Consider the following 25569-nt stretch of genomic DNA (forward strand, 5'->3'; position numbering starts at 1 on the left):
GATAGGGAGAGCACCTGTGCCCCCTCTAAGCAAGTGTCATGCCCAGTGAAAGAGACCTCTAGGGGTGCCAGGGTGCCCATCTGTCCAGGAGGGGCCGCAAGGGTGAACCCCCCCCCCCCCCCCGTCCCCCTGCCCTGTGAGCCATTCTCCCGGGGAAGGAGGGAGGACAGCTGAGCCTCTTCGTCTGGGTTGGTAGGAGGAAGGGTCCAGGCTCCCCTGCCTTTCCTGGCTGGTGCTGTCCACCTGCAGTGAAGGCCTGGGCCTTGGGCAGAAACATACCCTATCCCTGGGAGTGTGCTCACTGGGTGTCAGGGGTGGGGCACATTGGCTCCTGCTGTCAGGCTGTCGCTGGCTCCGCTGGCTCCCAGGGACCAGCGTCCCTGGCGGGCACCTGCGTCCCCACCCCCTCACCCATTCTCACTCTCTCTGGGGCCCTATCTTCCCTTATATGGTGAAGGCAGTTCCTAAGGGGGGGGGGTGGTGGGGACAAAGGTCGCTCTCCTGCAGCCAGCTTGCCACAACTCCCTGAGACCTCCCAGGTGGCAGCTGCCTCCCCCAGACAGGTAAGGCAACCCTGCCGGACACACCAGACGGACAGTCGGACGGGACGGTAGGTGCAGGAGAGGACGGGACAAGGGCCCCTGCTTCTTGCTGGCAGCCTGGGGCTTCCTGTAGCACCTTGGAGCGGACGTGAGGGAGAGGCTTGGCACTCTGGAGCGTCTGGAAAGAGCAGGGAGCCCAGTGTGGCTTCCTGGGCCTCCAAGGAAAGAACTGCACAGGCTCCACTCCAGGCAGCTGCTCTTTCAGACTCGCACCTGCCGTTAGCACCCACCTGACTTCAAGTGTCAACCATCCCGGATTGCCCTGAATGGGGAGATTCTGGAGACACCGGGCTTTTAGATTTAAAACTTGGATACTCCTGGGCAAACTGGGACTAGCTGGTCGCCCTAATCTCATTCTGCCACCCCCTTCCTGCTCCTCACCCCATCTCTTTGCATATTTGTTCCTCATATGAAATGGTTTCTTTCTTTGTGCGGTCATTCCCCCTGACGCTCCTGGGGCCTCGGGGCTCCTGGATCCTAGGGTGTGAGCAACAGCCATCAGGAATTGAATGGGCAAAGGCAGAGAGAGGCAGGGGGCTGGTGAGGCAGGGCCCTTTTGGCCCCAGTCCATGCTCCCCGGCCACCCTAGCATGCCCTTCTGTCCCCAGGTCCAGACCTCTGGCCTTACCAGCCACTGTGGCCCCATCCAGCTGAAATGGGGAGGAAAAGAAGTGGGAGCCAAGTCCAGACCAGGGTCTTGGGATGTACTGACCACCCCTTCCCAGAAAGCCTGCAAAGACATTCTCAGGGCTTCGAGAGACAGAGTCTGTAGGATGGGATGCTGGGTTGTGTCCTCTCTCCCTGCTCTCGTGGGCCTGGGGAAGCAGGAGGGTGTCCTGGGTTTCAGGAACTGCCATACCCCTGTCCAGCTCAGACCCGCATGACTGGGGACTGAGAGCCGGGATGACAGCACCCCGCAGCTCTCTGGAGCCGGAAGCCTGAGGACAGGACAGCAATTAGAAAATGAAAGGTGGGACCTGGATGGAGCAGGAGCCCTAACTCCCGCCAGGGCTCCAACATGGTCCACCTCTTCCATCCCACAATTTCGTCTTTAAGTTTTATGAATATTTATTGAGCATCTACTATGGGGGCTACGCAGACCAACTGTCTAGGTCCTTGGCCTCGGAGACCTGGGATTTATAAACAGATCCTTTCATTGTCATGTGGTCAGGGCGCCAAGAGAGGCACAGGCCCAGGATGCTCTGGTGCCCTCGAGGAAGGGCCTCGTCTAGCCTGAGGATTCTGGGAAGGTCTCCTGGAAGAAATGAAACCTAAACTGAGTCTAGAGGAGCATCTAAGTGTGAGCCTTGTGAAGACAGGTGGGGAGGCCATTGGGTAAAGGGAAGAACAGGAGCGCAAGGACATGGCCGGAAGAGGGAGAAGCCGCCTGGGGGGCAGGGCATGACTAGAAGGCAGCTGTGAGCAGAGAGGGAGGGGTGTGTGGCAGGGGGCAGATAGGAGAGAGATTCCGGTAGAACAGAAGGGCAGGAGAGGGAGGGGTCCAGGGTGTTGCACACATAGCCGTATCTGGGGTCTGGGAGTAATGGTGCCCTTCCTCAAATTGGGGGCAGAGAATACTGGGGATCAGGAGTGAGGGGGGCAGCCAGAGAACTCAAGTTGAGGGAGAAGGAGGCACACATCCAGACCTGGGGCCATGCTGTGCGTGTCGTGGGTAGTGGGGAGCCCACATCCCTCCCACCAGGAAGGGAGAGACAGCCTCTCTGGGGAGAGCCCACCAGGGTTGGGGGTGGGCAGAGGCATCTGCTCTGACCAACATGGATAGGAGCAGGAGCAGGGCAGTATCTGTGGGGATACCCTCGCAGTATGAGTTCACCTCTCAGGGCCATCCCCTTTCCCCCATCCCTGGCCCAGTGGAGGCTCCTCCTCCCCAGTTCAGGCTGCTGGAAGTTCCAAATCTAGGGGGAGGAGCATGCTGGCCTTTTCAAGTCCCTGCTCCCCCAAATGTCCACTCATCTGATGGGCAGGAAGTGTCTCTTCCTGTCTACCCTCCATCCTCTTGCAGTTCACCCCTAAAAATCAGAGCTTGTCCCTAGAGGTCATCTAATTGACCACCTCCCACATCATAGATGAAGAAACAGGGCTCATGTTCATACAGCTAGTGGGTGTCAAAGAGTCTGTCTCAGAGAAAGGAAGATGTAGGCCAAGGTGGCAAATGAAATAACACAGAAAACATTTTTCTCCTTTGTACCAAAACTGGTCCTACTGACCCAGGTGTCCTGGGAGCCCTGGGGTCTCTGTGGGTTGAGAAATATCTCACAAAGGGGCCATGGCCAACAGGGCATCAGACAGGGCCCAGGCACAATGGGCTCCTAAAGGCACATGGAAGGTGACCCGACATAGCCATGATCTGCCAAAAGGGCCGCTAATCAGAGGCTGGGCAGGGAGACCTTGCCCCAAACTCCAGAATGCCTGGGAGAGAGGTCACCCCTCAGGACTCAGAAGAGGGAGTTTCCCAACAGTAAAATGCCAGGTCATTGTTCCAAGAGGTGATTCAGAGTCAAGGTGCCACGAGAGATTAGATAGCGAGGTTTCAGGCTGACAGCTTGTGAGGCCTGACCCTCTAAGCCACATGACCTTTCATTTATTGTCCATCAGTTCAAGGAGCATTCCTGGAGGGCAAATCTGTGCCAGGCTGGGTGGTAGGCTCAGTGGAGAATGGGGGTGGCCTCCAGCCTGATGGGGAGAGGCAGGAAACCAGGGATGAGAATCACTGGGGGCAAGCCGTTCTCTGCCCTCACTCATATCAGAATCTCTGGGAAGTTTTAAAAGCACCCATGCTGTGCTCCCAAAAGTCAGAAAATAAAGTACCCATGCCTGGGCCTGCACCCAGCCTAATTAAATCAGAATCCCTGGGGATAGACCTGAGGAGCAGCAAAGCATTGGTATCATTTAAAAGCTCCCTAGGTGATTCTGATGAGCAGCTGGAGTGGAGAAAAGAGCTACGGGTGAAAATGGAAAGAGCCATAAAAGATACCATAAAAGAAGCTTGGCAAGGGGAGGTTTCTTTCAGTTCAGTGGCTGGAGCCTGGTTCACACTGGAGAGTTCACTCTGTCATTCACTCACTCATCCATCCATCCATCCATCCATCCATCCATCTATCCATCCATCCATGCATCCATCCATCCATCCACTCACTCAGCAAAATGCCTACATGGTTTTAGACGCTGGGGATTTAGTACTGAGCCAACAAACATGGTCCCTCTCCTTGTGGGATCTCCTTGGGCGCCACCAGAACAGTGACTGAGGGGTGTTTGGGGGGAGCCAGGAAGGAACAGGAAGCCGCTGCACAGACTTTTTCTATTGTGGTAAAATACACATAAGATTTACCATGTTAACCACTTTAGACAAGTCAGTGGCATTCAGTACATTCACAACATTGTCCAGCCATCACCATGGTCTAGTTCCAGAATTCTTTCATCATCCAGATGGAAACTGTAGTAGGCATCCCCCCTTACCCCTCCCTCCAGCCCCTGACAACCACTGCTCCACTTGCTATGTGTATGGATTGGCCGGTTCTGGATGGTTCATAAAAATGGACTCATCAATACATGGCCTTTTGTGTGTGGTTCCTTTCACCAAGTGTAATGTATTCAAGGGTCATTTGTGTTGCAATGTGTATTAGCCCTTCATTCCTTTTCATGGCTGAATAATATTCCATTGTGGGGATATAGACCGCCTTTTGTTGATGGACATTTGGACGGTTTGTACCTTTTCGTTATTGTGAGTAGAGCTGCTATGAATTTCAAGTTCCAGTTTTTGTTTGAACACCTGTTTTTTCTTGGGGTACATACCCTTTTGGGCCCTCATTTATTCTTTGCTTTCCTTTTTAAAAATTTTTTTAAAATTGGGGGTGCCTTGGTGGCTCAGTCAGTTAAACTCGGGTTCAGCTCAGGTCATGATCTCACAGTTCGTGAGTTCAAGCCCCACACTGGGCTCTCTGCTGTCAGCTCAGAGCCTGCTTTGGATCCTCTGTCTCCCTCTCTTTCTGCACCTCCCCAGCTCGTGTTCTCAATCTCAAGAATAAAAATAAACGTTAAAATTTTTTTTTTAATTTTTAGTTTAGAGAGAGAGCACAAGCAGGGGAGAGAGGGCAGAGGGAGAGAGAGTGAATGTTAAGCAGGCTCTCCGCTGAGTGTGGAGCCCAACATAGAGATTGATCCCAAGACTCTGGGATCATGACCTAAGCCGAAATCAAGAACTGGACGCTCAACTGACTGAGTCACCCAGGTGCCCCTGCTTTCCTTTTTTTTTTTTTTTTTTTTTAAGTCCGTATGAATTTTTTCCAGTCAGCATGGCTTTGATAAAAAAAATTCTTAAGAAAAATTGTTTGGGGCTAAATAAAGGGCCTTGAATGGAAAGCTAAAGAGTGAGGGCTAAAGAGTGAGGGAGTCAGGGTAGGGGTTTGAGCAAGAGAGTGACAAGATCAGAGTTGGGTGGGAAGACTGGACGCTGGGCCCTTGGCCAATCAGGGCCCAGGGTGGAGCGCCAACCCCTCCCCTCCCCAAGTTCCTGAGCCCTGGCCTCCTGGTGGTGTTGGGAGCTCTCTGGGGCTGCGCTGGAAGGGTAGCTCCTGAAACCCAGGGTGCTCCCAGCTCCTCAACCCTTGTTCCCGCGTCTCCCTCCCCTAGGTTCCTCACCATGACCACACTGAGCGCCCAAGTCAAAGGCTCCCTCAACATCACCACCCCAGGGGTGCAGATATGGAGGATCGAGGTGAGGCCTGCCTGGGTGTGTGTGTGGGCAAGGGGGCGGGGGGCCTGCAGGCTGGGATGGATGGAGGGAAGGAGGGAGCCTGAGATTACTCTGTCCTCAAATCCTGCCCTCTGATGTGCGAGCCCCTGCTGCCTGTCCCCAGGGCCACCCTCCTCCTGCTCCTATTCCTCCTCCCATGGTCACATCCCTTCTTCTGGTCCACTTCCTCAGACCCTCCTCCTGCTGGTTCTCCGCCTCTCCCAGCTCTCCGTGGGGTCAAGGGAGGCGGGGCAGCTGGGGGTTCTGGGTGGTCCGGGGCAGCCCTTCTGAGTTCCTTCCTCTCCCTAGGCCATGAAGATGGTGCCTGTTCCTTCCAGCACCTTCGGCAGCTTCTTCGATGGTGACTGCTACATAGTCCTGGCTGTGAGTGCGGGCGGGTGCCAGAGGGGCCCCAGCAGACAGCAAAGCCCACTGTGGCATTAGGGAGGAAACCTGAGGCTGGGGGCAATAAGGAGGGCTGGCCGGGCTTCACCCCTAGACAGTATTCACTGGGTGGGCCCAAATGCCCAGCCTTTGGTAGCTCTGCAGGGTCAGAGATATAAGAGGCTCTCCCTGCCCTTGGTCACTGAGCTCCAAGGTGAACATCTTTGAATGTACAGTCTTGGGGACGCTCTGAGCCAGCGGGATGTCACCCGACCTCAGGTGCACATTTCCAGAATCCATAGTCCCCTTCATATTGCCTTCTTGGTTTTTGCCACATCCCGTACGATTAACGCATTTTTATCTTTCCTTACACTGACTCGCTTTCGAAATTTAAATCTATTGATTAAAAACATAACTCTACATCAGTACCATAAGTGGAAAGCGGTGTCCCATGTCACAAGCAGAAAGTAGCTATACAGCTTTTACATAATCATTTCCTATGTACATTTGTACACCCCAATTCATCACCTCATAGACCTGTGATGGTCCATACACATCACTTGGGAAAATGCTGCTATGTGCAACCCACTTATTTCCAAGACCCAGAGGGAAAGCCACTCGCCCGATGTCTCAGCGAGTCTGTGGCAGAGCTGGGGCCATTACTCACGGTTCCTGACCACCAGTGCCGTGCGCTTCCTGGATACCAAGCTCACCTGTGGCCCAGGCCCCTTGTGTGTGACAGACCATGCAAAGCAGGGAGGCGGGGAGAGGGCTGTGGGAGCCCAGGGCCTCGGGCACACCGCACCTCCCCTCTCCCTAGATCCACAAGACGGGCAGCAGTCTGTCCTATGACATCCACTACTGGATCGGACTGGCCTCGTCCCAGGACGAGCAAGGGGCGGCTGCCATCTACACCACACAGATGGACGACTTCCTCAAGGGCCGGGCCGTCCAGCACCGCGAGATCCAGGGCAACGAGAGTGAGGCCTTCCGAGGCTACTTCAAGCAGGGCCTCGTGTATGGAGGGGTGCACTGCTGGCAGGGAGTGGGGTCTGGGCTGGGGAGGGAGCCTGAGGCTGTCGGGGAGCTTGTGAGGGGGACCCACCATGGGCTTTTGGTGATTTTCGTTCTTTCCACTTCCCCACCCCCATTTCTGCTGCCGCCCTGTCCTTGGTCTTCATCCCTCTGAGTGTCTTTGGCTGCCCTAGGGGCTGTTCGGCAATTAGGTGCACCATGAATTTTCGTAAATCAACCCCTGTTTGAATGTCCTGGAGAGCTCAGTGCCAAAGGAGGCCTTCCAGGGCCTCACGGTCAAGTCTTCCCTCTGGCCAACGGGCAAATAACTGCTCCTCCATTCTCTAAAGCAGGACTTTCCCACTGAAAACCCAGGTATCTAGCTTTTCTTGAAAAGTCTGAAGCTCTGGCCTTTGGGCTTTTCCCATGGAAACACGGTCAAGAGCCATGTTGCTACTGACCAGTAGGATAGGCCAGAAGCTCTCCGGTTAGCCACAGTCCCCACCCCTCCGTTTGGTCTTGTTCCTCTTCTTCCCACACTTCTAGCAACAGTCCGCCCCTTTGGCATTTGAGCTGCCACCTCTCCTGTCTTAGTGTCCTTGGGCTGCCCTAACAAAATACCATAGAGTGAGTAGCTTAAACAGAAATTAATGTTCTCACAGTTCTGGAGGTTGGGAAGTCTAAGATCAAGGTGCCAGCTGATTTGGTTGCTGGTGAGAGCCCACTTCCTGGCTTGCAGACAGCCACCTCCTCACTATGTCCTCGCATGGTGAAGAGAGTGAGCAAGCTCTCTGGTGTCTCTTCCTATGAGGACACCAACCTCATCACGGGGGCCCCACCCTCAGTACCTCATCTAAACTGTATCATGGGGCGCCTGGGTGGCTCAGTCCGTTAAGCCTCTGACTTCGGCTCAGGTCATGATATCATGGCTCGTGGGTTCGAGCCCTCTATCGGGTTCTGTGCTGACAACTTGGAGCCTGGAGCCTGCTTTGGATTTTGTGTCTCCCTCTCTCTCTGCCCTCCCCCACTTGCGCTCTCCCTCCCTCTCTCTCTCTCTCAAAAATAAGCATTAAACAAAATTAAACTGTATCAAAATCTACTACCTCTCAAAGGCCCCTCTCCAAATACCATCACAGTGGGGTTAAGGCTTCCATACGTGAGTTTGGGAGAGGACACAATTCAGTCCACAGCCTCTCTCCTCTTCCCCTCCACTGTGGTCCCCGTCCTCGGAGTCCCGTTCTGTCCTTCTGCATTTCCATATTACCACGCACCCTTCTTAGTGGGCCTCTCAGCAGGGCAGGGAGGCAGTGAGTGAGGCATCTAGGGTGCAAACTGTGGGCTCCTGAGATACCTCGCGCACCTCAGCCTAGTCCCAGGCCCAGCCCTCAGGTGGCCCCAGTGGCAGCGGGCACCCGGGCTCTGTCACACCTCCCAGCCCACTCCCTTGGGTCAGCTCCCTCTCTTCTCAGGATCCAGAAGGGAGGCGTGGCTTCTGGCATGAAGCAAGTAGAGACCAACTCCTACCAGGTCCAGCGGCTGCTGCATGTCAAGGGCAAGAGGAACGTGGTGGCCGGAGAGGTGGGCATCAGCCAGGGCCCTAGCGTGTGGCCTCCTGTCCTCCCTACCCACTCCCCACCCCCCCGCCCCAAGTGCTGGGCAGAGGCCCAGGAGGGGTGAGGTGGGGAAGACATGATGGACTGTGGAAAGTATCTGAGTAGAGGCCACACCTGCCCTCTGGCGCTCCAGGTGGAGGTGTCTTGGAAGAGTTTCAACCGTGGGGATGTTTTTCTCCTGGACCTGGGGAAGCTTATCATCCAGTGGAATGGGCCAGAGAGTAACTGCATGGAAAGACTCAGGGTAAGCCCTGCCCATGCACCGCCCCGCTCCCCATCCCACCCTGCCCTCACCTGCCCCTGCACACCTGCCCCTCTCCTACCAATTGAACTCGCCAGACCTCTGTCGTCAGTACCGCCCCCCCCCCCCCCCAACCAGCCCAGTCTCCAGGTCTCAGCTGACTGCCCTGGACCGTGTGTTGGAAGGTAGATCTGAGTCTCCTTGTGTATGTGGAGAGGCATGCATGTTGGGATATGGGTGTGTGTGTTCTCATGGCTGATCCACTGAGGTTTAATACATCCCCGCTGTGCGGTAGACCCTGTGCCAAACGTCAGGGAGCCAGTGGTGAAGGAAATGGGCAGAGCACCGCCCTGGGTCTGGCCGTCAAGTGGGGGAGACCGACAGGAAGAGGGTAATTGAGAGGTGAGGGGTGGGGGTGGCGGTGGGGGTTCTGGAAAGACTTCTGAGAGGAGGTGGGGTGGGGCCGGAAGAAAGTGGCTGGTGAGGGGTCCGCCAGCAGAGCCAGAGCACAAGATGGGGATTACAGGGAGTCTGGAGAACAGAGACCTTGGAGAAAGTCTCGCTCGCAGGGCATGTTACACGGCCAGAAGGCTGAGGAAGAGGCTCGGGTTTTGTTCTCGGTGCCCAGGAGGCCACCGAAGGTCATTCTGACTTCTGAGTGGAGAAGGGGTGTGGGGGCTGCGGGGACGCAGGGCGCCCTGTGGCCATCTGGGTGAGGATGGGAGGAGGCGCCCTGGCCCCTTGGACAGGAAGGGGGGATCCACACACATTAGGTGGGTGGCGATGGGGCTGAGGAGAGAGGGGCGTTGCGCTTGAGCGGATGGGGTCCCGTTGCCCGAAATGAGCAAGACCAGGAGCAACAGATTGGGGGAAGAGCTCAAGTTCAGTTTGGGGCATCTTCACATGGGGCTGTCGTGGATAACGTGAGATGACAGCAGGGAGCTGGGCTGGAGACAGAAATACAGCCTCCGCAGTCTGCAGAAGCCCGGGGCCTGGGGCTGAAATGCAGGTACCCAGAGGTATACAGACATGGGGCTGAGGAGGGGGAGCCAGGGTGTGTGTGGGTGTGCGCGCACATGTGGGCACATGAGGAAGTGTGTGCACGTGTGTGTCTCTGCATGAGCACATGTGGACTGTCCACCCTGGGGGTGTGTGTGTCTCCGTGTGAGGACGGTTGTCTCCGTGTGTGTGTGAGCACACGTGAGGCCGTGCGTGCACGTGTGCATGGGTGCACATGCGAGCTCGCTTTGGGGCAAAAAGACCGAGTGCTATGAGAGCCAGGGCTCAGCTCTCGTCCAAAACTATGAAGTAAAATCACAAGTTTCAAACGCACCCCAAACCCCCTCTTGCCAACGAGAAACCTGCTTTCCCCATGGGGTTCACTTGGTTTCCTCACATGTACCTTAAAAGCCTGGTCCCCCCTGCCTCTGGTCACCAGGGTAAAGGCAGGCAGGCACCTCACCCCTTGGGGCCGTGGCAGGGTGGGCTGGGCTCTCCCGGCATGGTGTGGGGTGGCGGACATGGCCCTGTCCCCCACCAGCCTTCATGGGTCACCGGGGTCTCCCTGCAGGGCATGAACCTGGCCAAGGGGATCCGAGACCAGGAGCGGGGCGGGCGCAGTTACGTGGGCGTGGTGGACGGGGAGAACGAGAAGGAGACCCCGAAGCTGATGGAGATCATGAACCACGTGCTGGGCCAGCGGAGGGAGCTGAAGGCCGCGGTGCCCGACAAGGTGGTGGAGCCGGCACTCAAGGCCGCCCTCAAGTTGTACCAGTGAGTGTCCAGCTGGGCTCTTCGTGGGTGAGGGGGCTCCCTGGGGGCAGGGCACCTGGGTGACAGCTGTGAGAACCCCGCTCGTCTATGCTGTGCCCTTCGTCCTGCAGCGTGTCTAACTCAGAGGGAAAGCTGGTGGTTACAGAAGTTGCCACGAGGCCACTCACCCAAAACCTGCTCAGTCACGAGGTGAGAGGGTCTGGAGACCCCCAGCCCCACCGCCTGTCCCCCTGCACCCAGCCTGCTCTCCCCCCAAGCAGGTGAAGCGCTGGGGGCCTGGGGCTGGCCTGGAGGGAAGGAGTCAGTTTTGTGCCTGAGACTCTAGCCCAGCCCCGCCCGCACCCTCAGGCTCCCATCCTGGGTCTTTCTCTCCCACCTGTAGGACTGTTATATCCTGGACCAGGGGGGCCTGAAGATCTATGTGTGGAAGGGGAAGAACTCCAACACCCAGGAGAAGATGGGGGCCATGAATCAGGCACTGGTGGGCATGGGGATCGGCGGGGGGAAGGGGAGAGAAACAGATATAGCAGGGAGAGAGAAGGGGGATCAGACTGGGCGTCCCACCAGGCAGAGGCCTCCAAAGCTCTGGGCCCAGCTCAGCTGGGGGTGCTGAGGGTCTGCTCTGTAGCCCCCTGCGGGGGTCGCTGCCTGCCACCAGGGGCCCACCAACAGGCAACCTGGGGGCCTCCTCAGGATGTGAGCTCCCACCTCAAGCTCAGTTCAGAGAAAGGAGGGAGAAATGGAAGCTGACCTTTTTACAAGAGGGGATCGGGTCAGCAGGGGGCTGGGGCTAAGTCAGAGTTTGGGGTCATTACTGGGGTTGGAGTCAATAACCCTAGCTGGCTTGGGGTCAGAGTGAGAATGGGGATTGGGCTCAAGGTTGGAGATGGCAGCTAGGGGTCAGGGTCAGAACTGAGGTCTCATTTGGTTTTGGGGTTGAGGCCAGAGCAGGCCTTACTTAGCTTTGGGTCAGCACTGGGACTGGGGTTGGGTTCTAGTTTGCGCTTGGGACCTGGGATAGGTTTGTGGTTGGGTCTGGTTGGAGTTAGAGCCAGGCTGTCACTTGCATTGGAGGGCTATGGGGGTTCAGAGAGGGACACAGACCCAGCCACCGCTTTCTCTTCCCAGAACTTTATCAAAGCGAAGCAGTACCCCCCGAACACACAGGTGGAGGTGCAGAACGATGGGGCCGAGTCAGCTGTCTTTCAGCAGCTCTTCCAGAAGTGGACGCTACCTAATCAGACGTCAGGCCTGGGCAAAATCCACAATGTGGGCTCCGTGGGTGAGGGTCCGCCCGAGGCAGGGTGGGGCTGGAAGAGTGTCTGCGCCTGCCTCCCGTCCCCCTTCCCAGACACGCCTCTGCCGTGCGCGCTTTTACCCTGGCTCTGGGCTCCTGACTGGGGTGGGGACATGAGGGCACACGGGTAAACTTCGGAGCTGTCACAAAAGGGGAGCTGAGAAGCACCTGTCTCTCCTTTGGAATGGGGTCGAGTCTCTCTGGAAACCAGACGGCTTCAGTCTCTCACCAGACCATAGTTGCTGAAGGCAAGCTCAGTGCCAGGCACCTGCAGGAGGGAAAAAGTGTTGTCCCTCTCCTGGGTCCTCTGGGAGGCTCTGGCGAAGCCGGAGTCTTAGGGGTGGGAGATAGGGTTTCACACTATAACTGCCACTCTCTGGCTCTGTGACCTCTCTGGCCTCGGTTTCCTCACCTGTAAAATGGATCTAAGAATTCTAGCTATCGGGGTTGTTGGGAGGACCTGGGGATCTCAGTTGGTGACGGCCGGTGTCACGATTCCCCCTCCCTCCAGCCAAAGTGGAGCAGGTGAAGTTTGATGCCATGTCCCTGCACATCCAACCTCAGGTGGCCGCCCAGAAGAAGATGGTAGACGATGGCAGTGGGGAGGTGCAGGTATGGTGAGGGTGGAAAGTGGGTGCTGGGGGGGTGGGTGGTGGGGGCGGCGGAGCCAGTCCCGGACCTCACACCGGCCTGGTGCTGGCCCCAGGTGTGGCGCATTGAGAACCTAGAGCTGGTGCCGGTGGATTCCAAGTGGCTGGGCCACTTCTACGGGGGTGACTGCTACCTGCTGCTCTACACCTACCTCATTGGCGAGAAGCAGCACTACCTGCTCTACATCTGGCAGGTCAGGCCCCACCCCTCCCTGCCCAGAGCACAGCCAGCTCAGTTCCCACCCTGCTCTACCCCTTCCAAGTGGCCATCACCCTTGAGTTGAATACCTCTGGTGATGGGGAACTCACCCGTTTTCCATCCTGGGACTGCTTTGGCTATGAGATCCCAGTGGCACAGAGTACCCCCATATACAACCCTTTCTGCTTCTCTGGGTTCTCAGAGCCTCCAATTTCCATGGCTTCCAGCACATTCCCTTCATCTGGGCTTCTGTGTCCAGATGTGAGTGAGCAGGGAGATGCTTGGGTGCTGGGGGTAGTGGTATGGTAGCCATGCTGTTTCCCCCAGTAAGAAGGAGAGGAGGTCTGGGGTTAAGGCCGGGGTTGCAGGGGAACTATGGGTAGGGGGTTGCTGGGAAAGGATAAGGTATGGGGATGAGACCAGAAGAGGTCTGGGGCAGATTGGGTTTGGGCTGTGTCCAGGGTAGGGTTTGGTGGGGAGGACAGTTGGGTTTGGGGCCGGGTGAGAAACAGGGATGGAGTTGTTGCTGCAGCCGGAGACGGGGTCAGAATTGGAGCTGACTTCATCCCACCCCTTCCGTCGTGCTCGTCCCCAGGGTAGCCAGGCCAGCAAGGATGAAATAGCAGCCTCTGCCTATCAAGCCGTCATCCTGGACCAGAAGTACAACAATGAACCGGTCCAGATCCGGGTCCCGATGGGCAAGGAGCCACCACACCTCATGGCCATCTTCAAGGGACGAATGGTGGTCTACCAGGTATGGTTGCCGACCTGAGGCACCTGGCAGTTCCCGCATTTGCGGTGGGGTGGGCGTCAGGAGATGGGGGAGGGGACCTGGGGGGGGCCGGCCTGGAGGTGAAGGGCAGTCTTCATGGGGGAGGACTGTTTGAGGCCCCATCAGCCATGTGGAACTGGTGATAGAAACAACCACCCAGTACTTTAAGAATACGTAATGAGTATGTGACACGTGCAAGTGCTGTTTCTCTGCCCACCCATCTCCCTGGATCCTCTACATGAGAAAGGCAGTTCTTGTGCCTAGATTCGCCCAAATGATGAGCCTGTCCACACTGCACTGGTGCCTTCCAACGTAACAGAATAGACACCTCCTGTTCGTTGAGCACCTATGAAGTCTACGGCCCTCTTCAAAGGGCCAAGGCTGGAGAAGGCCGCGCATTACTGTTTACGGTCCTGTTAGGAGAGCAGTGAACTCACAGCCCGAGGCCCTGTGTGCTTAAATGCCAGAAACTCAAGCTGAGTTCACAGGAGAGTGTGAATACAGTAATCTGGGATAGGCAGGGAGTTCACGGTAGAAAGGGGGTTTGGAGGAGCCCTTGACATCAGGGTCGGAGCAAAAGGGCTCAGCAGAGGTAAACTGTAGGGCAGGAGGCACAGCAAAGACAAAGGCCCAGAGGAGGGGACCCACATGGGACAGTGAGAAGCCTGGCGAGCTACATGGGAGGGTTTGGAGAGAGCAGAGCGGGTCTGGAAGGGTAGTTTGCGCCTGAGTCATGTGGGGCCTTCAAAGGCTGGGATGAGGAGCTGGTTTTAGTCTGTAAGCAGTGGGGAGCCACTGAGGATTTCTGAGCAGCGGAGTGCCATGACCCAAGCAATGTTTTGGAAAGGCTACTCTGGTGATGGTGCATCGGAGGACCTGGGGGCGGGCAACCGCCACCCCCACCCCCAGCCTCTCTTGCTCTCTATTTTCTGTGCCCTTCGAGAATCTTCCATTGTCTCTACTAAGTTGCTCCCACCTCTTTCTCTCTGCCGTCTCCCCACACCCTGCAGGGAGGCACCTCCCGAGGCAACAAAGTGGAGTCAGTGGCCTCCACACAGCTGTTCCAGGTCCAGGGAAACAGAGCCGACAACACCAAGGCCTTTGAGGTCCCAGCCCAGGCCAGCTCCCTCAACTCCAATGACGTCTTCATCCTTAAGACCCAGTCCTGCTGCTACCTGTGGTGTGGGAAGGTGCGTGCAGGGCCTAGTGGCCTCCCCTGCTCTTCAAGTGGGTCTTTGGGATCCCCCCGCCTCAGGCCGAGTAGGTCCTTCTTGTTAATTTCCTAGTTGGTCTCCTTCCCCTGCAGCTCTGGGTCTGGCCACCCTCACATTTTCTGCCTCTGTGTCTGGCTCAGTCTCTCTCATTCTGTTTGTCTCTGGCTACCCCTGGCTGTCTCAGTGTTGGTCTGTCTTTGTGTCCAGGCTCTCTCTCACTATCCTTGTGCCTGTTGCTGCCTCTCCATTTATCTCAGCCTCTTGGATTCCTTTCCCTGCCCTGTAAGGATTGTGCAGACTCCTGTCCCCTCTGCCATTCTTTGGAGTGTCAGGCAGAGGAGGGGTGCACATGGGGTCCTGATCCAGGCAGAAGAGCCCTCTCAGATGCAGGAGCTCTGTGCCAGTGAATGTGACACTAGAGATGGTCTCCCCCAACACAGCTGACCCCTCTTTCCCCAGGGCTGTAGCGGGGATGAGCGGGAGATGGCCAAGATGGTTGCTGACATCATCTCCCGGACGGACAAGCAAGTGGTGGTGGAAGGACAGGAGCCGGCCAACTTCTGGATGGCCCTGGGTGGAAAGGCGCCCTATGCCAGCAGCAAGAGGTAACTACGGGGTCCCTCTGCCTCTAGCTCACCTTCTGAGGCTGGAGAGCCTCCCAGCATCTCCATCCCATGGCCCAGAGCCTGCAGCAAGCGTGAATTGAGGACTCTGTATACCAGGTCCCCAGGGCTACAAGATGAGTCAAGGGCAGCCCATACCCTCAGAGCCTCTTGAGCAGTGCAGTGTCTGTGTGGGTGTGCCTCGGTCCTGGTGGGAGTGTCTTCGTGGCAAAGGGAGTTCACAGCCATAAGAAACAACTCAATGAGAGGGGCAGGCTTGCCCTTTGGGAAGAAGATGCCAGAGCCCTGACCTTTAGCGCTGACACAGGACCTGGATGCTGAGAAGCCCCAGCTGTACACACTCTGTCAAATGGTTTTTCTGAAGAATACCCATGATCCACCATTCCCCGGTTCAGAAGCAAACGGGCATATATTGCAGTAGCCGTAGGAGGGCACGGAAGGAAGACAGCAGAAAGAATTTCCCAGTGGGCCCATAGAAGAGCCACTGGAATGGATGTCCTAGAAAGGCAGTGGGGATTTCTCCCTCGGAGCACTCTTAGACTCTTGGGAGGAGGGGGACTTTATGTGTGAACAGAAAAACAAAAAAAGAGTATTTTCCTAGAAGTTAGGCTTTCCATGCCAGAGTTCTCTATCCTCTATTCTTCTGTCCCCCTACCTTCTTCTTGGCAACACAATTTTCTCTCCATCCTGCAGACTGCAGGAGGAAACCCTGGCCATCACCCCCCGGCTCTTTGAATGTTCCAACCAGACCGGGTGTTTCTTGGCCACAGAAATCCCTGACTTCAATCAGGATGACTTGGATGAGGATGATGTGTTCCTGCTAGATGTCTGGGACCAGGTAGGACAGAGGCCTGGGGAACCTCCCTTCCCACCATCTCCATCTCCAAAGCCAAGAAATAGTGGTTTAATGGACAGGCTCCCTTATAGATTCTTCCTGGGAGTAGTATTATGAACAACAATAGCCTACGGAAGAAGGAGGCAGGTAGAGAGGAATGTGCCCAGTGGGGCTGCAGGGCAGGATGTATTTTCCCAAAGTCCAATTTTTTTTTTTTTCCACGTGGCATGTCTATAGCTCTGGAGAGGCTGGGAGTCACACATTGGCAGAATATCCCAGTACAGGACATCTGTCCAACCTCTTCATTTCCCAGATGCAAAGTCAAGACCAGACGGGGCCTGCCCAAGGTCACTTAGCGCCACTGTTGGTCATCGGAGCCTGGGTGAATCGAGGCAGAGCCCTGTGGGCCAGGGAGGACGGGAAGGACCGCCTGAACCCTGGATTCTCCACAGGTCTTCTTCTGGATCGGGAAGCGTGCCAATGAGGACGAGAAGAAAGCCGCAGCCGTCACGGTGCAGGAATACCTCAAGACCCACCCCAGCGGCCGTGACCCCGAGACCCCCATCATTGTGGTGAAGCAGGGATACGAGCCCCCTACCTTCACAGGCTGGTTCCTGGCTTGGGATCCCTTCAAGTGGAGTGTAAGTGGCCAGCCCACCCTGATCCTTATAGCCTTTCACATCCTCCTCCAGGTGGCCGCTCGTGGTACACCACAAGGGCAGGGCAGACTCCCAGGCTTTTCTGTTTACTGCGATAGATGACCAGTGATATATTTGTAAAGGGGTCTGAGGGGGCCTAGAATAAAAAGTAAGGCTGCATAAAACCATTAACCCCCCTGGTGAGGGAGAGGAAAGAAGGCTATCAAAAACCCAGGCTCAGTTCAGTGCCTTGCCTTATGGATCCAACGTAGCCAAAGGCTGTTGGACATTATTGGTTAGAACCGTACTATTTAAACTTAACTGCAGTTAAACAAAATTAAACATTCGGTTGCTCACTAGCCACAAGCTAAGTGCTCTGTAGCCCTATCGGACAGCACAGAAAAAGAACATTTCTATCATCGCAGAAACTTCTCTGAGGCGGTGTTGGTGGATCCGTAAGCCAGGTGAAATGAAACATGGCAGTTCTCAAGGACAGATAAATATCTTCCCGGCACCGAATTCTAAGCAAAATGGGTCATACACGTGGTCCTTACCTGAGGGACAGGGAGTCAGACTTCCACAGGATTCTCCGGAACTGGTCGCACATAGAAGCAGACGGCAGGTCCTCAAAATGGAAGGTTTTCTGCAGGAAGGAGGAAGGCTAAGGTAGAGAGTGCCAGTCCAGTGGCTTTGGGTGCACTAAAGTGGCAAAACAGATGAGTTTAGGGAACCAGAGCTTAATTTCCTCAAATACATTTCCTCAAATACATTTTTTGAAAGCATTCTTTCAGTGGCTGATGGACTGAATTTAGTTTTGAGGGTAAACAAATCTCAAGGCTGCAAATCTAGATGCCAGAACTTTTTTTTTCTTTCTTTCTTTCTTTTTTTTTTTTTTTTTTTTATGAGCAGCAGGCGATCAGAAAGTAAAAATAGCAGGAAAGCTCTCTTTACAGAGAGGGGACATTCGAAAGTGAATGCCCCGACTCTAGGCGAGGGTCCTTGTTTTATAAGGTTCTGGTCACCCCCCCTTCCTTCCCCCTTGTTCCTTCTCAGGTCCTACCCTTATTGGCTGGATAACCCTGCGTTGTCTGGCCCGATTCCGTTGTGTGAGGGGTGGTCTATGGCCATATAATTCCTTGTGGGTCTATGTTTTATGGTCTACTCTACTTATTTTTAGTCAGGTCTTTCGTCAAATTCCTGAGGGGAACCTGACGGGGTGCACGTGGTGTCTGATACACTCTTAAGAGGAAACTTATGCCTGAGGGGGTAGATGCCAGAACTTTTTTTTTTTTTTTAATTTTTTTTTTCAACGTTTATTTTTGGGACAGAGAGAGACAGAGCATGAACGGGGGAGGGGCAGAGAGAGAGGGAGACACAGAATCGGAAACAGGCTCCAGGCTCTGAGCCATCAGCCCAGAGCCCGACGCGGGGCTCGAACTCACGGACCGTGAGATCGTGACCTGGCTGAAGTCGGACGCTTAACCGACTGCGCCACCCAGGCGCCCCAGAACTTCTAAAATTCATATCAGTGTCCTGAGTCAACACCTCTGGCGGCCCTCCCCTCGCCCCAGTCTGGGGGGCTTCTCTCAGGCTCACGCGTGGGCTCGCTCCTTCACTCAGCATAACTCCAGTAGGGTGCGCCATGCTTGGTGCCCGGCCCTGGGGATATGGAGACGGGGCTCCTCGTGGAGCTAAGGTCCCTTCTAACTCCCTTTGCTCTTTGGCGGCAGGGTCCCCCCCACCCCCAGGCTCTGGGAGGAGCCCCCCCCCCCCGCTCTCCAGGGCCCCCATGTTCCCCAGAGCCTGCAGGGTGTAGGCCGGTTCTCAAGGCCGCACGTGGCTGCTTGCACTGCCTCTGAGTGTGGCCTCCAGCCCCACGTGGGGCTGAGCGGGGCCTCTTCTGACTGTCAGCCCTTTGGGTGCCCATCCTCGCCATCCAGCCTCCTTTTTCAGGGTCCCCCCCCCCTCCAGCCCCTGAGCCCCTTCTTCCCCCTTCCCACGCTCAAGCCTTAGACCAACCTTCTTTCAACTCCTGAAGGAAAAAGTTCTCCCATCTCCTCTGCTGAGAACCGGGTCTAACTTGTTATTTACTTTCTGTGCAGAACGCCAAATCCTATGAGGACCTGAAGGCGGAGCTTGGAAACTCCAGGGACTGGAGCCAGATTACTGATGTGAGTACGGGGCAGGTGGCCGGCTGATGATGGCCAGCCCTGCGGGAGCTGAGAAAGCTCCAGAGAGGACACCAGCATCCTGGGCTTTACTTCCCACCATGAACCACCACCCCCCCCCGCCCCCCAACTGGAAGTCCTTGCTGTTTAACTTAAAGGCCTCTGGCTGTTTTTTTTTTTCTCCTCCATTTCCTAGGCTATGGTTCCCCCATCTGATCATACATGAATCTGATGGGAGCCGGGAGTGAGGGGCAGGGGCAGCTGATTAGAATGCAGATCCCAAAGTCCCACTCACTGCCTCAAATTCTGGCTTGTGGAATTGGGTTGAGACCCAGGAATATTTGCCCGTTCTAAACGAAGAGCCCAAGTGATTTGATGCAATTAGGCCATGGACTACACTTTGAGAAAGAATGATTTCTCTGCCGTGGCCATCCAGGGATAGCCTTCTCCAGATACAAACTGCAGTCTCTGAGTTAGTTAACAGAAACTCATTTAGCCTGTCGGCCTGGTTGATAAGGAAATCTGAAAGCGAAACCTTTCCTTCAAGAAGTTCCCAGGCTTGCAGGGGAACTGAGTCCAAGCAGACTCTGCAAAAATGTATCCAGAACATGAGAGCAATTCCACAAGCATGCTGGGGTAATCAGATAATGCACCTGGCTCCTTGGCCCCACCCTCAGGCTGAGTACCTCGTGACACTCATTAAGCCCTTCTCGGTGGACTGATGGTGTGCGTTGGAAGGCATATATAGGTCAAGGCTAAGTGAATTTACTGATCACAATTTCATAACCGATAAGAGAAAGAGGATCATAAATGTCCAAGGTGGACCTCAAACATCCATCATGAGAAGCCATGAAGAAGTTTGTAAGTCAAAGAACAAAATAATCATCTCGGACCAATTGGCTTTGGTTGGACACAATCCACCAAGTTTTAGCTCATGGGTCCGATCAAATGTTGTGTTCTTATGAGGAGTGTGTGTGGGTCGTGGGGTCATGGAAGGCTTCAGGAAGGAGGTGCCCTAGTATCAATGTTGACTCCAGAGAGATAAGCAGCCTGGGAGGTAGCCACAAGCCAGCAGAATTAACCGGTGGTTTCCTTTTCTTCCCTAGGAGGTCACAAGCCTCAAACCGGATGCGTTCAATGCTAACACCAACCTCATTGTTGGGCCTCTACCCATCTTTCCCCTGGAACAGTTGGTGAACAAGACTGTGGAGGAGCTCCCTGAGGGTGTGGACCCCAGTAGGAAGGAGGTAGGTCAGACTGGAAGAGGAGGATGAAGAGATATGGCTTGCCGATTGCCGGACCACACTAATTGAAGCCCAGATTGTGCCCTGCAGGTGATTAGGTGCTGGGGGGATGCCAGAGAACAAAAACAGACCTGGTCTCTGCCTTCATGTGAGGTGACATCTCAGTGGGGAGAGAGGGCTCAAAGGACCCTGATTACACTGTTATTTCATTTCAGTGATGATAAGTACCACACAGGTGAAGTACAGGTGCCATGAAAAGTATTCCCAAAGGAAACCTGTTATAGTCAGAGCAGAGTTCCTTCTGAAAGGTGGACAGGAATTATTCAGGCAAAATGGGTTATTCCTGGAGAAGGGAACAGCATACATGAAGCCCAGAGGCAGGGAATAAGCGTAGCGTGGGGGTGAAACTGCAAGGTGGCCAGAGTGGCTGTGGTGTGCAGAGCTGGGGAGTGGCAGGCCAGGGGGCCAGGGCCCAACTGAGCAGTGCCTGCTACGTCACCTTAGGGAATGTGGTGTGTTTTTTTTTTGGGGGCGGGGAGACCACAAGTTGGGGAGGGGCAGAGAGAGGGGGACAGAGGATCTGAAGTGGGCTCTGTGCCGACAGGCTGATAGCAGTGAGCCCGATGTGGGGCTTGAACTCACGAACTGTGAGACCATGACCTGAGCCGAAGTCGGATGCTCAACCCACTGAGCCACCCAGGTGCCCTGGGAATGTGGTGTCTTTTTAAAAAGTGGACAGGAACCATTATGGCTGAAGCAGGGGAGTAGCAGTTAGATTTATGCTTTTATTTATTTTTTTTAAATTTTTTTAAAGGTTTATTTATTTTTGAGACAGAGAGAGACAGAGCATGAATGGGGGAGGGGCAGAGAGAGAGGGAGACACAGAATCGGAAACAGGCTCCAGGTTCTGAGCCATCAGCCCAGAGCCTCACGCGGGGCTCGAACTCACAGACCGCGAGATCGTGACCCGAGCTGAAGTCGGACATTTAACCGACTGAGCCACCCAGGCGCCCCTAGATTTATGCTTTTAAAACATCACTGTAGGGGCACCTGGGTGGCTTAGTCAGTTAAGCATACGTACAACTATTGTTTTCGGCTCAGGTCAGGATCTCATGGTTTGTGAGTTCGATCCCTGCATAGGGTTCCGTGCTACGTCAGCATGGAGCCTGCTTGGAATTCTCTCTCTCTCTCTCTCTCTCTCTCTCTCTCTCTCTCTCTCTTTCTCAAAATAAAGGATTTATTCTCAAAAAAATTAAAAAAAGAAAGATCACTATAGGGCCACCTGGCTGGCTCCGTTGGTAGAGCATGCGACTCTTGATCTTGGGGTTGTAAATTCGAGCCCCATGTTGAGTGTAGAGATTACTTAAAAATAAAATCTTTAGGGACACCTGGATGGCTCAGTCGGTTAAGCGTCCGACTTTGGCTCAGGCCATGATCTCATGACTCGTGAGTTCAAGCCCCAAAGCCCCACATCGGGCTCTCTGCTATCAGCTCAGAGCCTGCTTCAGAGCCTCAGTCCTCCTCTCTGCCCCTCCCCCACTCATGTGTGCATGCACGCTCTCTCTCCCTCTCTCTTTCAAAAATAAATATTAAAAAAATAAAATAAAACCTTTAAAAAAGAAAAGTGAAGAATGGAAGGTGCAGAAGCAGCAGCCCTGGGCAGACTGAGTGTGTGTGTGTGGGGGGGAGTCTACAATTGGTGGTGGCTGGGGAAGTAAGGGAAGGAAGTGGTTTAGAGAAATATTTAGGAGGTAAAGTCAAGGACATTAGGTAATTACTGAATGGGGGGAGGAATTGTGTCATTTTCCGAGATAACAAAACAAAACAAAACAAAACCCTGGGTCAGACTGAGCTTAGAGGGGACAAGCATGAATTGGGTGGTAGCCATGCCATTTGAGGCCCTCCCCCCACCCCGTGACATGCGAACAGATGCACGTTTGGTGGGCAGGCAATTCAGAGGAGCGCCAGGGAGAGACTCACCAGCGCTCGGTGCCTCTGGTGGCTGCAGCTGTAGGCCCGCGCTGTCACCTGTAGGGAGGGAGTATGGCAAGAAGAGCTTGTTAAAAATACATTTCCAATACTTATTCCCACTACAGGAAGATCCAAAAGACATGGCAAATCTAGCTTGATGGGGGTATTGAGAGAAAATGTGCTCTGGGTATAATAATAATAAAGTCTTACACATGAATTAAGGACTCTACGGAAGAGAGATGCCTGATTTCTCCAAGAAGTCTGTTAGCGATCTGGGCCCGATATACGTTTAAGTATATTGTTCCCAAAGCATTTGTATCCTGCCCTTCACCTTGGAGACCATGTTCGTGCATTCTCTCCCAGATCTGCCCACCATCCGTGTCCTCACTGTAATAGTGGGATGATCCTAATATATTTTCTGTAATAGTAATACTACAAATTATTATTTGCCCAGCACCTGGTACATAGAAAGCGCTCTGCAAATGTAACCTGCTATTTTCACTGCCTGCTCTACACCTGAGAAAACTGAAGAGTGGGGAAGTCACTTGCCTTATGTGACTGGCAAAGCTACTTAGTAGCCAAGTCAGAGCAAGAACCAGGTCTTTGGAGCCCTGCTGTTACCCTCGTATCATCATGTGGCACCAAGTGTCTCTAAAAGGAGGGGCAGCCAGTGTTATTGAACGAGGTGATCAATGGGAGGCTGGAGGGATTGCAGGTTTTGAATGGGACAAACAGCATCAAAACAACCCTACCACGGTAGACAGAGTCTACAAAATCTAAGATCCTTTTTAAAAACTCAGTTGTCTGTTGCCGATGTTTTTAATCATGGGAGTAACATACATTCTTGTGGGAGAGCTATAAGTTCATGGTCAAGTGGGGAGAGTAGGAGAGGTCTTGAGGCCTCGCTGGCTGCTCCAAAGTCGGAAGGGGAGCCAGAGACAATGAACAGTGGTGTGGTGGGTCTGGCTGCAGGCAGTAGCAAGAGGATAATCCAAGTGTTTGAGCGCAAGTGAGTAAACCACAGAGAGGCGGATGTGGGTATGGGTGAGGCCAGTAATCAGCTGGCAGGACCACAGAGTCCAAGAACAGGACTAGGGAAAGATACAAGGCCACTGGGATGGGCAGTTCCTGCTATCTAGCCTAGGGGTCAGAGTCCAGAAGTCTCCACCAAGCAGCGGAGCCAGCCTGACTGGGGCTGAGAGGGCACCTGCATCCACAGCTGTGAGGGACCTGGAGCGGGCGTTTGCTACAAACCAGTTTGGGGTAGGCAGCTCTTCCCCATCCACTGATGCCCAAACCGCCCACCTTTACTCCCTTCCTCCCTGCCTGGGGGAGTGGGCAGTGCTCTCAGGATCCTTGAGGACAGAATGCCCAGGGGTGGGAGGCAAATCTAAAGACAGGTTAGAGAACTGAGGCATCAGACCTACCTGAGCTTGAGGTCCATCTGCGGATGTTTTCCAAGCGGTTCAATTAAGGGCTCTCTGCAGGAGTGGATAAAACACTCTTCTGGGGTGGCAGGGTGGGCTAAGATTGAAAAACAAAAAACAAAAACCTTGCTCTCACCACCCCTCCCCTCTGGGTGCCTGGGGAGCAGAGATGAAGGTTGGGAGATGCTGTCTTAGAGCAGCTTCAATTTGGGGTTCTCACATTGAGTGTGCCTTGATAGCACTTAGCTTGCCTTAAGCAGCACCACTATTATATTGTATCAGCTGGGAGCAACAGTCATTTCAGGCAATCCCCTCATCTAATGGAGAAAGATACATACTCCAGGCCTAGAAAGGTGTTTCCCAGTCATGATCTCCAAGCTGAGAGTAAAAAGGTAGAATTGTGCTAACCTTCTAGACCCTTCATAGGACTGGAGAATATAGGGTAAGTCATCCAAATGTTTTGTCTCCTGCTCAAATTAGCCAGCTGTTTTGTAAGTGCCACGGCTGTACACGCTTGCTCACTTTGCCCATTGGGGTGGGGCGGCTGCCGGGTGAACTTGAGCCTGAGCAAGTCAGGGCCCAGGAGGGCAAGCCCTCAAGGGCTAGGGGCTTCTGCCAGAAGAGCTGTGCCTCCTGTGGTAAAGACAACTTGGTCTAGATCAGACCCGGGTAGATTCCCTTCTGCAGCTCACCTGCTTCCTCCATGGGCCAGACTCACAGAAAGAAGGGTCCCCTGGCTGAGGTTCACTGCTTAGTGAGACAGATGAACAAGATACTTTCTTAGGGAAACATATGCCCTTTCACATGTAATGTTACTTTCATCCCCATAAAAACATTACAGAGAAGCAAATATTGGCCTTTAAAAAATTTCCCCCATTCTACAGAGAGGAAAACGAAGACGTTCCCCCAAGTTAGCAAATTCCTTAACCAAGCTAAGTCAAGTTCTTATTTCAGATCTAGGGTCAAAAGAAAGGAGCTCAAGCTACTTCATCTTGAACTCATTCCAAATTCAGGGATCAAACCTCTTGGACCTCAAAATGCCACCTGACTCCTCCCATTTCCTTCTTGGTTCTCCTGACGTTGCCTGTATTTGCTTTTCATGTGATCGCCACCCCACACCCATAAGACTCATCAAAGTAAACCCTGGGGAAGAGTGTGACCTTTGTCCTCTGCTTCCTCTCTCCTTCTAGGAGCACCTGTCCCCCGAGGATTTCACCAAGGCCTTGGGGATGACGCCCACTGCCTTCTCTGCGCTCCCTCAATGGAAGCAACAAAACCTCAAGAAACAAAAAGGCCTGTTTTGAGAAGCAGGGGTAGCTGCTAGCTGGAGGGCAGTACCCTACCCTGCTTGGTCTTTCATGGCCGGGATGTGAGTCCTACACTAATTGAGGTGAAATTTTAGTTACCGGTGAGCGGCCTTCTGTGGCACTGCCACCTTTATTGAGTAACCTACCTATTCTTCCAGAATGACACCTCTGTAAAGACACTGTGATCCCAATTTGAGACATGAAGGGGGGGGTCACGTTGTTTCTATCCTCAGGTATTGCATCACTTTTAGTCATCCTGTTCTAGAGCTTTCCCTCCTGAGAAGAGCAGGCACTCCACGGGACATCAGAATTCTGAGGAGCCATTCCTAGCTTTTCCTCTCTTGTGACACTTTTATCTACAGGAAGTGGGCTGAAGATCTTTCCCAGCGTAATGGCTTTTCCTCTTCACTTTCCTGATTTAGGCGAGACGTTAAAGGGGACTCCTCCTCTGTAGGAGTTGAATGGCCTGGGAAAAGGACCTGTTAGGCAATCTCACAACACTAACGGGTACCCAGTGAGAGCAACATATCCATTGGGTTTTAAATGTAGGCTATTTCACCCCCTTCTTTGGTACTAATAAGGCAAAAGAGCTTAGCAAAGGCCAACGCTGAGTTTACAAACGGTTATCCAGAACCTCTGTAAAGCTTCACCGGCTCCTCAAATGAAAACGAGAACTCCGTGCCGACCACAGCCACTGGTTGGGTTTGCCCTTCCGTTTCCTTTAAGTTGTAACGGGGCTGCACGGAAATCCAAGTCAGAAGGCCAACAGAAAGGGATCTCAGACCCTCAACACGTGATCGGTTAAGAATGCAAGTGTCTGCAAGAATACGTCCTTTTTAGAAAT

At 54.0% G+C, this 25569-nt stretch overlaps 1 protein-coding gene and 1 long non-coding RNA gene across 3 annotated transcripts; one reads left to right on the forward strand and one right to left on the reverse strand.

Moving 5' to 3' along the window:
- Positions 1-517: 517 nt before the first annotated feature.
- On the forward strand, positions 518-25512 carry VIL1 (villin 1). Of its 2 annotated transcripts, none has more exons than XM_006935554.4 (20): positions 518-563; positions 5253-5337; positions 5665-5739; positions 6560-6756; positions 8223-8331; positions 8500-8610; positions 10178-10380; positions 10491-10569; positions 10763-10861; positions 11509-11662; positions 12189-12289; positions 12384-12521; positions 13122-13280; positions 14309-14488; positions 14972-15117; positions 15829-15973; positions 16423-16611; positions 18711-18779; positions 19883-20023; positions 24609-25512. In XM_006935554.4, the coding sequence occupies exons 2-20, from the start codon at positions 5263-5265 to the stop codon at positions 24720-24722; spliced, it is 2484 nt and encodes an 827-aa protein (XP_006935616.2). In that variant the 5' UTR covers positions 518-563; positions 5253-5262; the 3' UTR covers positions 24723-25512. The 2 variants fall into 2 exon arrangements, with proteins under 2 accessions (XP_006935616.2, XP_019694231.2); XM_019838672.3 differs by having other exon boundaries at positions 537-610.
- LOC109502871 lies at positions 11492-19889 on the reverse strand. Its single transcript, XR_006583544.1, has 3 exons — positions 18628-19889; positions 17163-17251; positions 11492-11945 (listed from the first exon to the last, which is right to left on the reverse strand). It is a non-coding gene; the product is annotated as an uncharacterized LOC109502871 (long non-coding RNA).
- Positions 25513-25569: the final 57 nt, after the last annotated feature.

Source organism: Felis catus, chromosome C1, assembly GCF_018350175.1.
Source record: "Felis catus isolate Fca126 chromosome C1, F.catus_Fca126_mat1.0, whole genome shotgun sequence".
NCBI lineage: Eukaryota > Metazoa > Chordata > Mammalia > Carnivora > Felidae > Felis > Felis catus.